This window comes from Hemicordylus capensis, chromosome 1, assembly GCF_027244095.1.
Source record: "Hemicordylus capensis ecotype Gifberg chromosome 1, rHemCap1.1.pri, whole genome shotgun sequence".
Taxonomy (NCBI): Eukaryota; Metazoa; Chordata; class Lepidosauria; order Squamata; family Cordylidae; genus Hemicordylus; species Hemicordylus capensis.
The window spans coordinates 420,200,259-420,217,217 of record NC_069657.1 but is presented as its reverse complement, the minus strand read 5'-3'; the positions used below and the strand labels follow the sequence as shown (position 1 = coordinate 420,217,217).

The window sequence follows — 16,959 nt, the reverse complement described above, 5'->3', positions numbered from 1 at the left end:
TATGTTCTGCTGCAATGCTTTTAATGCATTCTTTGCAGACAAAATCTCTCGTATTCGGGCTGAATTGGACTCCACTCTTTTTGCAGTCTATTAAGGGGGTGTCCAGAAATCCCTCTTGCAGTATTAGATTGGATCAGTTTCAATCTGTGATGCCTGAGGACATGGACAAGCTGCTTGGGGCGGTGCAGCCTACCACATGTTCTCTGGATCCTTGCCTGACTTTGCTGCTTCTATCTAGTAGGGAAATTGTTGGAGATGGCCTAGTTAATATCATTAACTCATCGGTGAGGGAGGGGATGATGCCTCCTTGTTTGAAGGAAGCAATGATTAGACCACTTCTTAAGAAGCCTTCCCTAGATCCCTCAGTGATGGATAGTTATAGGCCCGTCTCCAACCTCCCATGGTTGGGCAAAGTGATTAAAAGAGTGGTGGCTAACCAGCTTCAGGCAGTTTGGGAGGAAACCGATTATCTAGACCCATTTCAAACTGGCTTTAGAGCAAGCTATGGGGTTGAGACGGTCTTGGTCAGCCTTGATGGATCACCTTTACCAGAGAATTGACAGAGGAAGTGTGACTGTTGGTTCTTTTGAAACTCTTGGCGGAGTTCGATACCATCGGCTATGGTATCCTTCTGGGTCACCTGAGGGAGTTGGGGATAGGAGGCACTGCTTTGCAGCAGTTCCGGTCCTAACTCTCAGGCAGATACCAGATGGTGGAGCTTGGTGACAGCTGCTCTTCGAAACGGGAGCTATTATATGGAGTCCCTCAGAGCTCTATTCTGTCACCAATGCTTTTTAACATCTACATGGAACTGCTGGGTGAGGTCATCAGGAGATTTGGTACAAGGTGTTATCAGTATGCCAATGACACCCAAATCTATTCCTCTTTATCATCATCATCAGGAAATGGCATTCATTCTCTAAATACCTGCCTTCAGGTGTCAGCAATCTGGCCACCCAGTAGGGAAGTCTAGGATGATAGTTCACAAAAGACCAGTCTGGGTTGCAGAAGCGAAACACGGCTCGGAAATCTCTCTCTCTGGCTCAGGCTGAAGGCTGTCGGCTGTCGACACTAGGGATGACGTACGTTGTCTTCCAGCGGCTAACTGCAAGCTGTAGACGTGCTTTATAGTCCAAGTTGATAACTCTCAGCTAGCAGGGATTCAAGGCTTATCAGTCCTGTGCAAGAGGCACTTATTTCTCCTGATGGATTCCAGATGTGCCTGCCACCTTGTGACCCGTCTTTGCTGTGGAGTCAGTGGGGGTTGCCTGCACAGCTCATCCTCCAGTTCGTCAGTCCCTGTCTCTGCTGCCTCAGACTACCGTGTCTGATCTGAGACATCAGCCGGACCTGCCTCAGCCATCTCTTGGGAACCGACAGCTGGGCTCTGCCCCTCATAGGCTGAAGGGCTGTCAGCATCCCCTTCCTCCTCGCTATATGAGAGCGAGGGCATGACAATGAGAAGTAATGGGCTGGATAAGGGATAACAAATTGAAGCTGAATCCAAGCAAGACGGAGTTACTCATTGTGGGGGATCAGAATTTAAGGGGGGAGTTAGATTTTCCTGTGCTGGATAGGGTTACACTCCTCCAGAAGGAACAGGTTTGCAGCTTGGGAGTACTCTTGCATCCAGGCCTCACCCTGGTATCTCAGGTGGAGGCTATGGCCAGGAGCATTTTTCATCAACTGTGGCTGATTTGACAGTTGCCTCCATTCCTTGAAGAGAACAATCTCAAAACAGTGGTACATCAGCTGGTAACCTCCAGGTCTGACTATTGCAATGTGCTCTATGTGGGGCTGCCTTTGTACGTAGTTCAGAAACTTCAGTTAGTTCAAAATGTGGCAGCCAAACCTCTCTGGGGTAACCCAGAGAGACCATATTATGCCTGTTTTAAAACAGTTGCACTGGGTAATGATGTGTTTCTGGACAAAATACAAAGTGCTGGTTATTACCTTTAAAACCTTGGGTCCGGGCTACCTTAGAGAGCGCCTTCTTCTGTATGATCCCCATAGCATGTTGAGGTAATCTGCAGAGGTCCATCTCCAGTTACCACTGGTATGTCTGGTGGCAACTTGGAGCCGGGCCTTCTCTGTAGCTGCTCCTGCCCCGTGGAATGCACTCCCAGCAGAGATCCATAATTTAGGCTTGTTGTTGAGCTTTAAGGGAGCCCTAAAAACTTACTTGTTTGGCCTGGCCTTCCAAGGTTTTCAAATTGTTTTAATGTATTTTAATTAGTTTTAAATGCTTCTGAACTGTTTTAAAATTGTTTTTATATCACTTTAAGCAGTGTGTTTTTAAAATGGTGTTTGTTTTTATACATGTTTTTAAAACTTCTTATGCACTGCCCAGAGCCTCTGGACGGGGCGGTCTAGAAATGTAATAGATAGATAGATAGATAGATAGATACCACTGTTCTGAGGCTGTTTATTTCAAGAAACCGATGCACCTGGCAGATCAGCTGAACTTGAAAAAAAGTACCTCTGGCCACCACTTCAACCTGGGACACTAGGGAGAGATTAGGACCCAGAAGCACCCCAAGACTGTGTACCTGTTCCTTAGGAACATAGGAAACTGCCATATACTGAGTCAGATGATTGGTCTATCTAGCTCAGTATTGTCTTCACAGACTGGCAGTGGCTTCTCCAAGGTTGCAGGCAGGACTCTCTCTCAGCCCTATCTTGGAGAAGCCAGGGAGGGAACTTGGAACCTTCTGCTCTTCCTGGAGCAGCTCCATCCCCTGAGGGGAATATCTTACAGTGCTCACAGTTCTAATCTCCCATTCATATGCAACCAGGGCAGCCCTTTAAGGACAAGGAGCCATCTTATTTATGTATTTTTTTATTTTTCTATGTAAACTGCTTTGAGAATTTTGTTGAAGAGCAGTATATAAATATCAGTAGTAGTAGTAGTAGTAGTAGTAGTAGTAGCAGCAGCAGCAGCAGCTGCTGCTGCTAAGGGAACAAGTCATGCTTGCGACCACAAGACCAGCTCTCCTCTCCTGGGGAATTGTTACCCCATCCAGAACCAGCAGATCAAAACCATTTCCTGAGTTCTGACCCTGCACAATAAGTACCCCCGTCTTATCTTTTTCAACGGAATCTCCTGTTTCGACCTTAGCAAGACTTTGTCAAGGAAAAGAGGTGCTTGCTAGCAGTTTCTTCTTGCTGCTCACCCCACCCCCCTTGCAAAGGTGGCCAGGCAATGACAAGAGGTTGCCAGCAAGCTGCCCCGCTCTCCTCAACTCCTGCCCCCATTAAAAATGCTTCAGGGGTGGAGGCTGAGGTGCAGTAGAGTGGCATTTTTTGCTTTGGTCAACCCTGCCATATTTAGATTCCTTCCATGACACTGGCACAAGGAACAGAAAGCAAAATACATCTGCACAGCCTACACAGTGGTATGTTCTTCAATGTCAACCCCACCGATTAACCAGGGAACAACATTTAATCTGCAATTAAAACTTTAATTAGGTGGCTAATTAAATTAGGTAAAGCTTGAAGTTCTAGTAATCACTATGCACAGGGATGATCGCTATATTATAGGGGGCAGCAGGAGGAATGCTTCAGCTAGGGGACTCCGTTTCTGAAAAGCTGAGTGTACAGAAGCTGCAAGTGATCGGCAGGGTGGAAGAGGGAGTCCTGGTTGCCAGGACAACACAGACATAGGTTAGTAATGTCACTGGGCTGAAACAGGTACGTAGCACCCATCAGTTCCCATGGCAATGAGGCTGCACTCCTTGAACCCTTGGGGATAGGAGGCATCAAGGTAGAACTCAGTGGTAGAACATCTGCTTGGCATGCAGAAAGACCCAGGTTCAATTCCCAGGTAGGGCTGGGAAAGACTCCAGCCTGAAACCTGAGAAGCCACTGCCAGTCAGTGCAGAGTAGACAATAATGAGATAGATGGACCAGTGGTCTAGCTCAGTATAAGGCAGGCAGCTTCCTAAGTCTTACAGATTTTCAGGAAGGGGTTAGGAGTACACTCAGTTTGTGAAACTGCATTTAGGGAAGGAGTAGCAGCCATCAAGGATCATTCCCTCATGGCTCAGCTAACTGCTGGGAGTCAGTCAGAGAAGCCCAGGGAAGAGAAGATAAACGCCAGGGAGCTCTCACCCTTGCCCCTCCTTATCCAAGATGGACACTGTGGGGCAGCTGGCTTGCTTTCAGACTTGTGTAATTTCCCTCCCCACATATTCAACAATCATTCAACAGCAATCGAAAAAGGACACTTGACTCCTTAACTTATAAGAAACTTTAAATATAGCTCTGAGGATGAGCAGGGACTCAAGACTATTGTGTGCTTTGATACAGACTTCAACTGAAGTCTTAAGGGTATTCTGCTGATTTCAACTGGGATGGCTGGACACACAGTAAATTAGCCCTTGCTCAAAACAAACAACATAAAACAAGCCAGTATTAGCAACAACAAAACTTAAAATATTTGACTTTGGAACATAGGAAGTTGTCATATACCGAGTCAGACCATTGGTCTATCTAGCTCAGTATTGTCTTTATAGACTGGCAGCAGCTTCTCCAAGGTTGCAGGCAGGAATCTCTCTCAGCCCTATCTTGGAGAAGCCAGGGAGAAACCTTCTGCTCTTCCCAGAGTGGCTCCATCCCATGGACTATTTTATAGTGCTCACACTTCTAGTCTCCAATTCATATGCAACCATGGTGGACCCTACTTAGCTAAGGGGACAAGACCAGCTCTTCTCTCCTTGAGTCAGTTACTTGAACTCTCCAGATTATGAACTGAGGCTGGGCATTTTGATCACATCTCATCAGTACATCGTCAGCTGCACTGGTTCCCAGTCCATTTCTGGCCCCAATTCAAAATGTTGGTTTCAACCTTTAAAGCCCTAATCAGCTTGGGACCAGGTTACCTGAAAGAGTGGTAGACCCTATATGTCCTGACTTGGACCTTAAGTCCTTCATTGGAGGCCTGCTCTGAATGCCCTTGCCAAATGAGGTGAGGCGGCGGCTACTAGGGAGAGGACCTTTTTAGTGGTGGCACCCCATTTATGGAATAGCCTCCCCAGTAAGGCTCGCCTGGCAATATCTCTTTGTTATTTCAGGTGCCAGGTAAAGACCTTTCTGTTCACGGAGGCTTTTCAAAACTGATTTTAAAATTGTGGGGTTTTTTTAAAATGTATTTAAAATGTTTTATACTGTATTTTGTATTTTTATTTGTTTTGTGTTGTGATTTGTTTGTTGTGCTTTATGTATTTTTACTGCGTATTTAACACGCTGTGAGCCGCCCAGAGAACAATTTGTTATGGGGTGGCTAACCAATAAACTTTATTATTATTTCTAATTTAACAGCAAAGGTAAAAATTTACAGATCCATTCCCAAAGAGAACACGCTACACCAACATGGAGAGCTGTGCTGAGACTGCCCCATCCTCTTCATGTTTTTTTAAACCTACCTTTATCCTGGCAGGATGAAGCTATATTTGTCAGAACCCGCACTCCATGAGCCGCTATACCCTGGTTATTATGGTAACAGCACTCCTGTGCTAGTTTAACCAGATCAGATGATCTTGCGGTATTTGCTGAAGCTCCTAAACGAGAAGGAAGAGGGAAAGTCCCCAAAAGCACTGCACAGAATTATATGCCACATTTTCTTTTCCACAGTTTAAGAGGGAGAGAAGAACTGGAAATTAACTTTTAAATGGACTAACCACCAATTAGGAGTTTGTGCAAGATTTAATTCATGGAGAACAGGACTATCAAGGGCTACTAGTCTGGTGTCTAAGGGCCACCTCCAGCCTCAGAGGCACGATGCCTTTGGATACCAGTTGCAGGGGAGCAACAGCAAGAGAGAAGGCATGCCCTTGCCTCTTGCTTGTGAGCTTTCCAGAAGCATCTGGTGGGCCGCTGCATGGAAGAGGATGCTGGACTAGATAGGCCTTGGGCCTGAACAAGCTGGGCTGTTTTTATGTCATCATTGTGGTCCCACAGTGTGATTAAAATCAGTTCAGCAGTTTGGAAAGTGTTTCGGTGCTTTTCAGGGAAGCATACTGTTCAACATTATTAACAGTGTTTAAAGGCCTGGAAATCATCACTTATACTAATCCCTTCAAAAAATAAAAAGAACAGAAAGCGTGTCAGAATTGGGCTGATCTAATCTATTCATACCTGGAGCAATGCTGAAGTACTGCTTGATGGCTATCGTCCCCGACAGCGTGGAAAGTACAGATAGCATGCCTAGCTTCAAGCTGTCGTAAGGAGTATAAAGAGCACATTCACAGAGTGCCTAAAAGCCAGGAGAAAGCATAATTTTAGTACAAGGAAACAAATTTTTGTAAGAAAAAAACAAACAAGAACTCTGCATGTGCCTTAACTGATGATGATTCACACATATATGTACGTCACTTGACATTTCATCACTTGATGACTCACAGCTGAGCTCAAAGAATCTCAACTGAAAAACCTTTATTAAGAATTTATATAACATCTCAAAGTGCTTCATAAATACTGGACCAGTGCAGACAATATCTAAACATCGTTCATTAGGATTATGAATGTGCAACTCGCTCCTCCCTTTATTTAACACACTTCTATACCACCCAAAACTCACATCTCTGGGCAGTTTACAACAAACAAACAAAAAGCTAAAACATCAGTTAAAATAAATGACAACAAAATACTTTAAACAGTAGTTAAAACAAAATAAATGACATAGTAAAAGTTAAAACATTATTATTTAAAATTTTTAAACATTTTAAAACGAAGCTAAAACTGTTAAAACAATATTTAATTGAAAGCCTGGGTAAATAGGTGCATCTTTAATGACTTTTTAAAAGTTGTCAGAGATGGGGAGGCTCTTATATAAGCAGGGAGTGCATTCCAAAGCTCTGGGGCAGCAGCAGAGAAGGCCCGCTGTTTTACCTCCTTGGTTTTATTGTGGAACATGATATCAACATCCTAGTTTGTTTAAACCAAGGTTCTGTGTTTGCAAGACTAGAAACAGTGATTTAACTCTGGCTTACAAGCCAGGATGCTAAGTCAACTTCAAACTCAAGTATCTGAGATACTGGCTCAGTATCTCAGTATTCCTTTCAACAACCTTGATTGTAGTTTATCACAGTCATGGAAAGTAGTAAGAGGGTTTATTTTTCATTTCCATTAAGTCCTCATTTTTATACAGTGGCCACTACAGAATACTGGCTCGCCTAGCTACTTGCTCTGAGAATGCAATCTTTTTCAGTAGTAGCTACAAAAAAACCAAGAATGTAAAATGACAATTTTTCCATTACACAAAAGAAACACATAGGTGAATAATATCCAGTGTTCTCTCTAATTTTTTTCATATGTGTGCAGAATGAATTTTGTTCTGGGTGGCAGTATCAAGGCAGTGTGCATGCACCTGCATTCAGAGTGGGGCCTTCCTGATTCAACCTGAGCAGGATCTAAAATTAACTGAGCGGACATCAGAAAATGTGTGAATGCACGCACATTTGCATAACTTCGAGGGAACAGTGATAACACCCACATTTTCCCATGAAAGAGAGTGTGCAAATCAGCTGTTTTGGCATCAGATCTGAGAAATCTATACAGGCACTAAGCAAGGTAAAGATAATGAGGAGAACAGGAGGAGAAACAGTAAGGATGGTGAAACAGACAGGGGATGTGTGGGAACGGCAGGGAGCTCCTATGCAAGATCAAAGAAGTCCCAAAAAATCCTTCACACTTGTTTCTATGTTTCAGAAAACAATAATTCAGTTTTGATCCACAAGAGCTCAAAGAGTTTATGTTTTGTTCAAATAAGCTATCTCAGATTTTCAGAAGCCCCCATTCCTTGCCAGAATCCTGAGCTTTTGCAGTCTCATGCACAGAACAAACCGAGTGCAGGCTGCAACATCCTTGCCTTTAGATGTTACATTTTAATTGTACTTTATTCAACTGCAACATGATGATCTCATCAGCTGCTAAGTTAAGGGAAGAAGATCAATTCTGAACACACAACAGAAAATTTGGCTGAACTGTGTAGATTACACTCTCTAAGGAAATTTCCATCACCACCCGTTCCTTAATGTATTTTGCCTTCTACCAACAGCTGCACAGAGTTCTCCTGAGTAATTACATTTGTTCCGTTACGACACACCAGAAGGAACAAGCAATATTGTGTTAAAAGCTTGGAATGTTCACCCCCCAAGAAATGGGGTTCCATTTTCATGTAAGACCAGAAATTATTAATGAGAAATTTTCTTTTAAAAGAATAAAAGAATTTTTTATTGTGTGCCTTGAATACTTAAAATATAAAAATCACACTATTGGATACGATCACCTCTGCAACAGGTAATAAACACTCAAGCATTAATCTCAGCAATCAGAAAAACTCCATGGAGAAAATAAAGACACTTATCTCTTATTTTTCTGCCACTTTCTCTGTTTTTATATCAGGAAACCAGAGTACTGACATTTTACCAAGTGATATAACAAGTGATATAACTCCTCAATAAATCTTCAGTATAATGACCCAAATAAGGACCATAATAAATGAAAAGTGGTTCCTATAAAACTGTTAAGGCAAACTAGACGTGATATCAGGAGGTCCACAATCAGATCTCCCACAGATATTTGCAAATATCTGTGGGGCACTTGAGATCAGTTGTGGGGCACTTGAGATCAAGGTAGTAGCACTGGGGGGGAGATGTTAACCTTTCCCCCTGCACTGTTTTCCCAATCTAAATACTGTATCTCCCCTTGTACACAAAGCTGCCATCTGCCTCACAGGAGAAACCATACAGGTGTCACAGAGCAAAGAGCATCCTTGGGGGAAGCAGGCTGTTCAGGTTTGGAAAACAGTGTGAGAGGAAAAGTTAAACCCTCCCCCAATGGCACAGTTCCAATCTCATTTGGAGTCTGACACGATTGCTTTTAGCTTTGAAAAGACCACTGAGTCTGATTGTAGATTGCCCAACACTGCATCTAATTTAGTTACAAGTCAAAGGCTTAATGAGACAGACTACAAATGCTTCCTATTGAAAAGCAACTGAGACTTTTAAATCTAGGCTAAGGAAAAAGTTTTCAAAAGAATGAGATGTCCTTGAAGTTCCCTGTGGATCAATGATGGGAAACATGCTTGTAAGATGACTGGTAGTTCTAGCTATTTATTTCTAGAAAAAGGTGCTGGGGCTAAAGCCTGCTATAATGACCAGCCCTTGAGAGAAATGAGAGCTGGCTACACTTTTTCAGTTTTGGGAGACCAGCACCGAAAAACCCAGCACCAGGAAACCAGCATGCTGAACCCTTGCTCAAATTCCACCCTAGGCAGGCAGTTCAAACAAAACATACCATCTCCCACCAGTTCAATGCCAACCCGTCATGACCTCAGTCTCCAGGGCATTTTCCAGATTAGACCCTACAATGAGGTCATGGCGTATCTGCTAAGTGTGCTTCCATACTTCCTGTGTTGTGACACCATAGTCCGTACACGGTCAGCAGGGTGCCGTTCACATTTCGGATGCCTTGTTTCGGATTTAATCGCTGCAATATAGTGCTATAATGTTGTATGTGCATCACAAAAAGGTTGCTGTATTTTCCCGTTGTAGGATTTTTTTATTCTGGGGATCGTTGTGAATACAATCCTGCCAAGCCAAAGCATTTTACTGCTGTTGTAGCGGGTAATTTGGAAAGTGCCCAGCAGCGTCAATCAATCTCCAGACTCTAACAATGAGAGGGAGGAGCCAACATTGCATGCAGACTCAGGCTCAGAGAGAGCCCCATCTGTCAGCCAGGGACCACCACACAGGGACCCCCAGAGACACTAATTCCTGAGCCAGATTCCCTCACACTCCCCAGTGCAGGCAAAGCAGAAGTGCAGTCAGACAAAAAGCTTGAAGAGCACCTCCTCACTCAAATCTGGTGGGGGGGGGCACGAAAGATATTGCGGGGGCTGAAGAGATGGACTAATAGGTTTGGCAGGAGGAGTTCAGCAGATTGAAGGAGGAACTGCTCAAATGCTTAGTGGGGGATCTGCACCCCTGAGGCAAAGCACCATATGGGAACTGACAGAAAGACAGCAGCATGATTACTCCATTAAGATGCTTTGATCATTAGGAAGGAGGAAGAGTCTAGGGTGGTCTAAGTCCAAAGAGATTGAAGGCCTCAGTTGCGTGCCAAATGTGTCTTGGAGCTCTACAAGACCCCGTGACACTAGCCTGGCCTGCTACCCCATCAGGTTACCTAACTACAGTTGGGTTCACTGCCTGCTGCCTCATCTATAAATATCATAAGCTAAGGACGTATGTGGCAAGTCCCATCCACACAGTGCTTTACCAATCAGAGGTAACAGAGCAGAAGCATTGTGGTGATTGGGCAGTGGGGATTCCATATGTAGATAGGGAAGAGGAACGGGTAGGGGGCGAGCAAGGAAGCAGGTGAGCGAGGGAGTAGGTGAGCAGCGGGGAGGGGGAAGGAGTGGCGGGGCGGGGGAAACGAGCAAGTGGGCGAGCGGCGGGCGAGTGAGTGGGCGAGCAGGGAGTGAACAAGCGAGCGGCAGGGAGGAGGCAAATGAGTGAGCAGCAGGGAGGGGGCGGCTGAGAGTGGGTGGCTGACACTGAGCAATAAAGCAGGGGCTGTGGCGGGGGGCAAGGAGAGCAACAAAGTCCCAGTGCACAGATGCTCTGTGCGGGTTCAACTAGTTTAATTTATTACATTTATATTCCACTCTTCCTCCGAGGAGCCCAGAACTGTACTTAGTTTTATGTTATTCTCATAACAATCCTGTGAGGTAGGTTAAGTTGAGAGATAAGTGACTGGCTTAGAGTTACCCAGTGAATTTCACTGGAGTGAATGGGGATTTGGACTAGGGATGTGCACGAACCAAGGTTCATGCACTGGTTGAGTGCCAACTTGCTCTCCTCTTTTTTAAAGATCCTGCTCACTGCTCCCCTCCCTGCGGCGCCGAAGCAGTGCACAGACCTCAGTTCATGCACGGCCCTAATTTGAACTCAGGTCTCTCCAGTTCTAGTCCATGCCTTGTGGGCTCCCACCGAAGGTCAGTTCAAGTCACCATTTTTTTCATGTTCGGGTGTTCCTTCACTTCTTGTTACCTCTCTACCCCCATTTTTAAAAATCCAGCTTTCCAAAACTTACATCAGTTCATAACCAGAATATGACATCTATTCTCCCAGGCAAGAATTTGTTAGGCCCTAGCAGGGTCAGTGGTGCGGACCAAACCAGATAAGGCAGAGTTCCACAGAAGGCCACACAGGATCTGTGGCCCAAGGCAGGTGCACCGTCAGATTCAGACAGAATGTAGAGTTCCATACTGCGCAAACAGAAGGTCAGAAGCACCAGAGGAGATACAAGGTCACGGTTAAGCAAGAGTCACCGTTCAATTCAGCAGCCAGGAAAGGGAGATGAGCCAAGGCACTGCACTGGCATCTCTAGAACAGCTACTGCCTCTGACCCTTTGCTCAGACTGAGGAGCAAGCTCCGAGGATTGGCCCTTGGGGCTAGCTGACTGGTACTGCGGCTTAGATGGCACCCTTCAAGTCCAGAGCCCAGTATAGCAGGCTTTTCTTAAGAACAGAGAACTGGTGGCACAGGAGGCACAGCACCAGAGTCTGACTTCCGGGAATCCTAGTTACTTACTTACACACACACACACGTGCCTTAAGAACAACAGTACACTTTCCAGTGTATGTAGAAAATATGCAAATATTTTAGACTTGAATCTCAGAAAGAGGAACAAAAATAGCTTGGAAAGAATAGCTATGATATATAATCTCACTGGAGTGTGCTAAAAAGAAAAAGTACGAAGGCTCTGCACGCAAAAGAATCCCTCATGCCTCCCATCCAAGCATCCAGAAGCCCTGGCCTAACCTGCCCTCCCTTGCAGGTCACTGCTACTGGAATCACATTGCTCATTTATATTCACCCTTTCTCCAAAGAGCCCAGAGTGGTATACATGGATAGTGTTGTCCTTTATCCTCACAACGACCCTGCGGTGTAGAGGCTGGGCCTGTCACTCTCTCTCAGTCCAAGGCCATTCAGTGAGTTTCATGGCCCAGGCAACAATTCAAACCTAGCCTCGCCGCATCAAAGCACAGCATTCTAATCACCACTCTAATCACCTTAGCAATAGAATTTGGTATTGTTTATCATGCAAAATAATTTCAGAAGTACACTTCACACTTAAGATGAATGACAGCCGGAAAAAGAACGCCAAATCAAACCACTCAACTCCCAGTCATGAAATCAGGAGCCATCAAAAAGGGTCTGCAGAATACAAGCAGGAGCTCCTGACAAGTACTGCATGCTGCCAGCAGCGAGGGACAGCCAAACAGAGTTGTCAGCAGAAGGTGCAGTTCCATTTATTTCTCTCTCCAGCCTTAGACTTTAGCCTGAAAATAGCAGAGATTAAAAATGCCACCATCTGTCTGAATCACAACACCTCTTGCTAGAACGTTTCAACGCATCGCTGAGCATGGCTGAAACAACAGCAAAACCCACATTAACTAATATCACGGCTGACACATACCTTTGTTTCACACCACTAGCCACAGGAGAATCTGGCAAAATGGAACAGTTTGCAACTAAATAGGATGTCTGTTTCAACAAATGTCGTCATAATGTTTACAAGACTAGAGACCTGAAGCCAGAGACTTGGCTTAGTTCAAATCAGGCAAGCCTACAGCTCTTGACTTTGCTGGACCCATACCATAGATCCCAGCCCCAAGTCTCCCACCTTCCAGATTCCCTTCTTGCAAACTTCACAGAGCCCTCCTGTCCCTAAGGTTGGGGGAGGGGAATTTCCCCCAGCTGCTGTTGCTCTCCTTAGCCCCTTGATCCCCAACTGCACACTGTTTGTTCAGGCACCTGCTTCATTCAATATCTGATCCATGTTCTTACTGATCAGCCACTGTCTATTTTGCCTTTTGAGTCAACTAGCCTTCTTCTAAGATCCCGATCCCTAAAGGTCTTTTAGCTCCTAGGCCTTTTTCACACACCTTCCAAAGCTCTCAGTTTGCCTGCCCAACGCCCATGTTTCTGTCTCCTTCCCACATCCCAACAACCCACATCACCTCCTGCCTCTAGTCTCTGCGTGAGGTTATTTTAAGTCCAACTCACCTTATAATTTCCTCATTCTAGAACATATTGTAATGCTTACAGCTTCCCCCTGAACATTTAAAATAGTTGTGAATATTTCAGTTCAGCTAATAGGTTGGACAGAGGCCCATAGACTGGCAAATGGGCAATAGCGCATTTCTGTGCCTCAGATGGGACAGAGATTGTTCATGTACCACCAACCCTCCTGCCTAAAGGATTCTCTGCCTGAGCTGATGGAGGTGATCTTGAGCATGGAAGTGGGTTTGGGGGACTTTAAAATCCACACCGAGGTCACTTTATCAGGTGCAGCACAGGAATTCACAGCCATGAGAACAACCATGGGTCTCACATCACATGGCAGAGTACATTCTTTGTATTTTATGTGGGGCAAGAAGACAGTGAACTGAGGATGAGATTGAATTAATTCTCTTATCATGGACAGGTCTCAATCTGTTTAGGTTTATACTGTTGGCATTTACAGTGCAGGGGAACCAAAAAGGATGGTCTGCCTCCAAAAACTGACAGATCCAATTGGTTTTCCGATAGCTCTAGGGGTTTTTCCTGTTAGCATGACTGGTGGTTACGATTATGACAAATATTTATATACTGCTTTTCAACAAAAGCTCCCAAAGCAGTTTAGATAAACAGACAGATAGAAAGAAAATGGCTCCCTGTCTCCAAAGGGCTCACATTCTAAAGAAGAAACATAAGATAGACACCAGCAACAGCCACTGGAGGGATGCTGTGCTTTGGTTAGATAGGGCCAGTTGCTCACTTTAAAAGGTTCTTCTTGCTCAATTAGCAGGAGTTATGCCAATGGGTCTGCCAATGTCCTGACGAAATCCCAAATACCACAATGACTCAGGTGGTTAATACAATTGCTCCCAAGCACCCTAAGCACCTTTTTGCCTCCGGTAGAGCTGAAGGCTCTCCATGCTTTACTAGGTAGCTAGGAGAGACAAAAATGAGAGGGAAGGGCTGCCAGAGCAACAGTGGAGGAAGCCTCATGAAGAGTACAACTGGAAAACAGCTATAGTCCACTGCTATGTAAACTGCTTTGAGAACTTTGTTGCTGAAAAACATTTTAGATCATCCCCATCATTTTAGGACCCACTCTGTGGCCAGGATGGTGACAAAGAAACAATACTTGTTTGCCATCCCTGAATCTGCCCGGAGTGAGTCAGCAGAGCTATTCTGAGAACTGAGTGGCCTTTTACAGAATCGTCCCCAAAAGGGAGAAGGTGAACCTTTGGACACCCACTACGACCAACTTGCAAGGCATTTTGCAGATTAAATTGCTCACATCCATGTTGATCTGGACTCCAGTTGTTCAGAGGTCACCTGGGAAGCTGCTAGAGTGGCTGCTTATCAGATTTTCATGAATTCCTTTGAGCTTATTCAAATGGAGGATGTAGACAGGATACTTGAAGCACTGCGGTTGACACTGTGCTTGCTGAACTCCTGCACATCCTAGCTAATTAAAATAGCTCAGCCAGGACCAGATGTCTAGATGGCTGAAATAATACATGCTTCTCTGAGGAAGGGATCATATCATAGCTGTACATATGACAATATGTTTTTCTGCTCTGGTGCTTTATTTTAGCTGTTTATTATTGTTTTAATGCTGGTTTTGCATTTTTTTAAAATTCCTTTTATTTTCTGTTGTTTTTAATGTTGCTGTTGAGCAATAATTATTTATTTCAGAAGATTCTGCAGGATTTAAAAATAAATAAATAAATAAATGGACAAATAATAAACAGCCAGTTTTTAGTCTATTGTGAATGTCAAAAGATTATTTGGATAGCTATGTTCCTTTTATAATTTGTCAAAGCCCTATCACCGCCAATGTTATCAGGCCACCACAAGCTGCAGACATATTTTTTGCACCGTTCACTGCATTTTTCATTACTTTGGCAATTCCAAGAACTCAAGTATAATCAAAAGCTGCATTGAATGGATTCAGCTATATTTGTTAACTAGGCAATCCATCAAGATGCTAACAAATATCCTCTCAGAAAGACTGCAAACAGCAAAATTAGCCTTATACCAAGAAGAAGAAAAATCACATGGGGAGTTTATTAAGCAGTTTGAAAATTCCATTCTGAGAGAGATAACTGATGGAATATTTTTCCTGGAATAAATTCAACTACCTCCACAAGAGTGCATAAATTGTCTGGGGAGAAGGGAAATTGAGGGTGCCTGTCCATTGTACTCCGATGCAGCCATGGGATACAGTTTAGGAGGGGCTGTAGTGATCAGCCTCCACTCCCTGATTTAACACAGAGTGAACCCTTGTCTTGATTGACAAGCTGGTGAGCTCCAGGGCAGCCAATCAGTACACCAGGTGGGTGGGACCTAGAGAGCAGTTGCTGGGAATTCTGGGAACAAGAAGGGTGGTCATTGTTGGAGAGAAGCCCATGAGGAAAGACTTAGTGAGGGCAATGGAGTTTTGCTCCCTCATGGTCCAAGCCAGCATGGAGGTTTCTCTCGTGGAATCTTTTAAGATCCTTAAAAGAAAGGATTGAAGGAAGCTTGATTCTCAACAGGAGTTGGGTGAGTTCAAGGAAAAGGGAATTCAGCATCAGGAACAGTATGTTTAGTCAGACTGTGCATTAGGAACTTATATTTCTTTCTTTGTATGTATGTGCTTTTGCATATTCCTGATAAAGGTAAAGTGTGCCGTCAAGTCCATTTCTACTCCGGCGCCCACAGAGACCTGTGGTTTTCTTTGGTAGAATACAGGAGGGGTTTACCATTGCCTCCTCCCACGCAGTAGGAGATGATGCCTTTCAGCATCTTCCTATATCACTGCTGCCCAATATAGTACCAGCAGGGATTCGAACCAGCAACCTTCTGCTTGTTAGTCAAGCATTTCCCCGCTGCACCACTTAAGGTGGCTATACTGTTCTATTATTGTTTTCCTGTAATGTAATTAAAGTAAGAAACACTAGCCTACACCCACCCTACCCAGGGCGTAGCAAAAGGCTCTATAAACATTTAAGCGTGCCTAAGACAACCTATTTTTGTAACCTACTAAGTATTTTTGAGCGTATCTAAGAAAGCTAGAAGCTTCAGACCGAAGCAGTCTGTAGTAATTGAATAAAACCTTTTTTGTTCTTTTCTTTTTACAAGCTTCTCAGGATTGGTTTTTAGCTCAAGAAAAATGGGATTTATCTGGTGCAAAAGCGTCTTCAAGCGCTCAGCAGCTATCAGTTTTTCTCATCTTGTGTAGGCACACACATGGAAGGTTTTTATTTATTTATTTGCCCAATACCTAGTTACAGAGGGACCTTGGATTAAAGTACCCAACCCACTGGTCCAGTTCTCTGCAAGGGTGCTCAGTGGCAGCATTTTAAATCTACTAGAAATATAGAAAAGTTTGACAAAGGCTTTAATTCACTACAGGGGCAAAACAGACCAACATAGGAATGCAAAGCCTGACCATTTTCTACATAGGAGACCCTGTCCATCTTAAGCTTCCTCTGTGCACTGGCTGACATCCATAATAAATCAATCAATAGTACTACTCAGGAGTTAGTCCAAAGGACTACTAGATCCTAAATAGGACTTCCTCTAGTAAATTTAGTCAGGATGTCAGCAACTCTCAAGCCCATTTATTGCATTAATCATCAGAGGCCCTTCTCCCCCACGTTCCTGCCCAAGGTGAGGTAGATGGCAACAAGAGAAAAGGGTCCTTTCAATTATGGTTCCCCATTTGTGCAGTTCTCTCCTCTGTGAGGCTTGCCTGGTAACCATGCTAATGTGTTTTCAGTGCCAGACAAATGTCTTTCTTATTTCCCCAGGCTTTTAATAGTTGACAAGTTTTAATACACATTGCTTTGATCCCACTGGCTGACATCCTGAATACATTTCTCAGTACAGTACTCAAGAAATAGTCTA

The 16,959-nt window shown here is 44.2% G+C and overlaps 1 protein-coding gene across 2 annotated transcripts in view; it reads right to left on the bottom strand.

The window, feature by feature from the left end:
• The window catches only part of INTS7 (integrator complex subunit 7), an 83,554-nt gene that overhangs the window by 47,960 nt on the left and 18,635 nt on the right, over nt 1-16,959 (bottom strand). For both annotated transcript variants that reach the window (XM_053309936.1, XM_053309926.1), the window contains exons 8-9: nt 6,136-6,253; nt 5,424-5,558 (exon numbers count right to left, since the gene is read on the bottom strand). In XM_053309936.1, the coding sequence (XP_053165911.1) occupies nt 5,424-5,558; nt 6,136-6,253 (253 nt within the window). The remainder of the gene's footprint in view (nt 1-5,423; nt 5,559-6,135; nt 6,254-16,959) is intronic.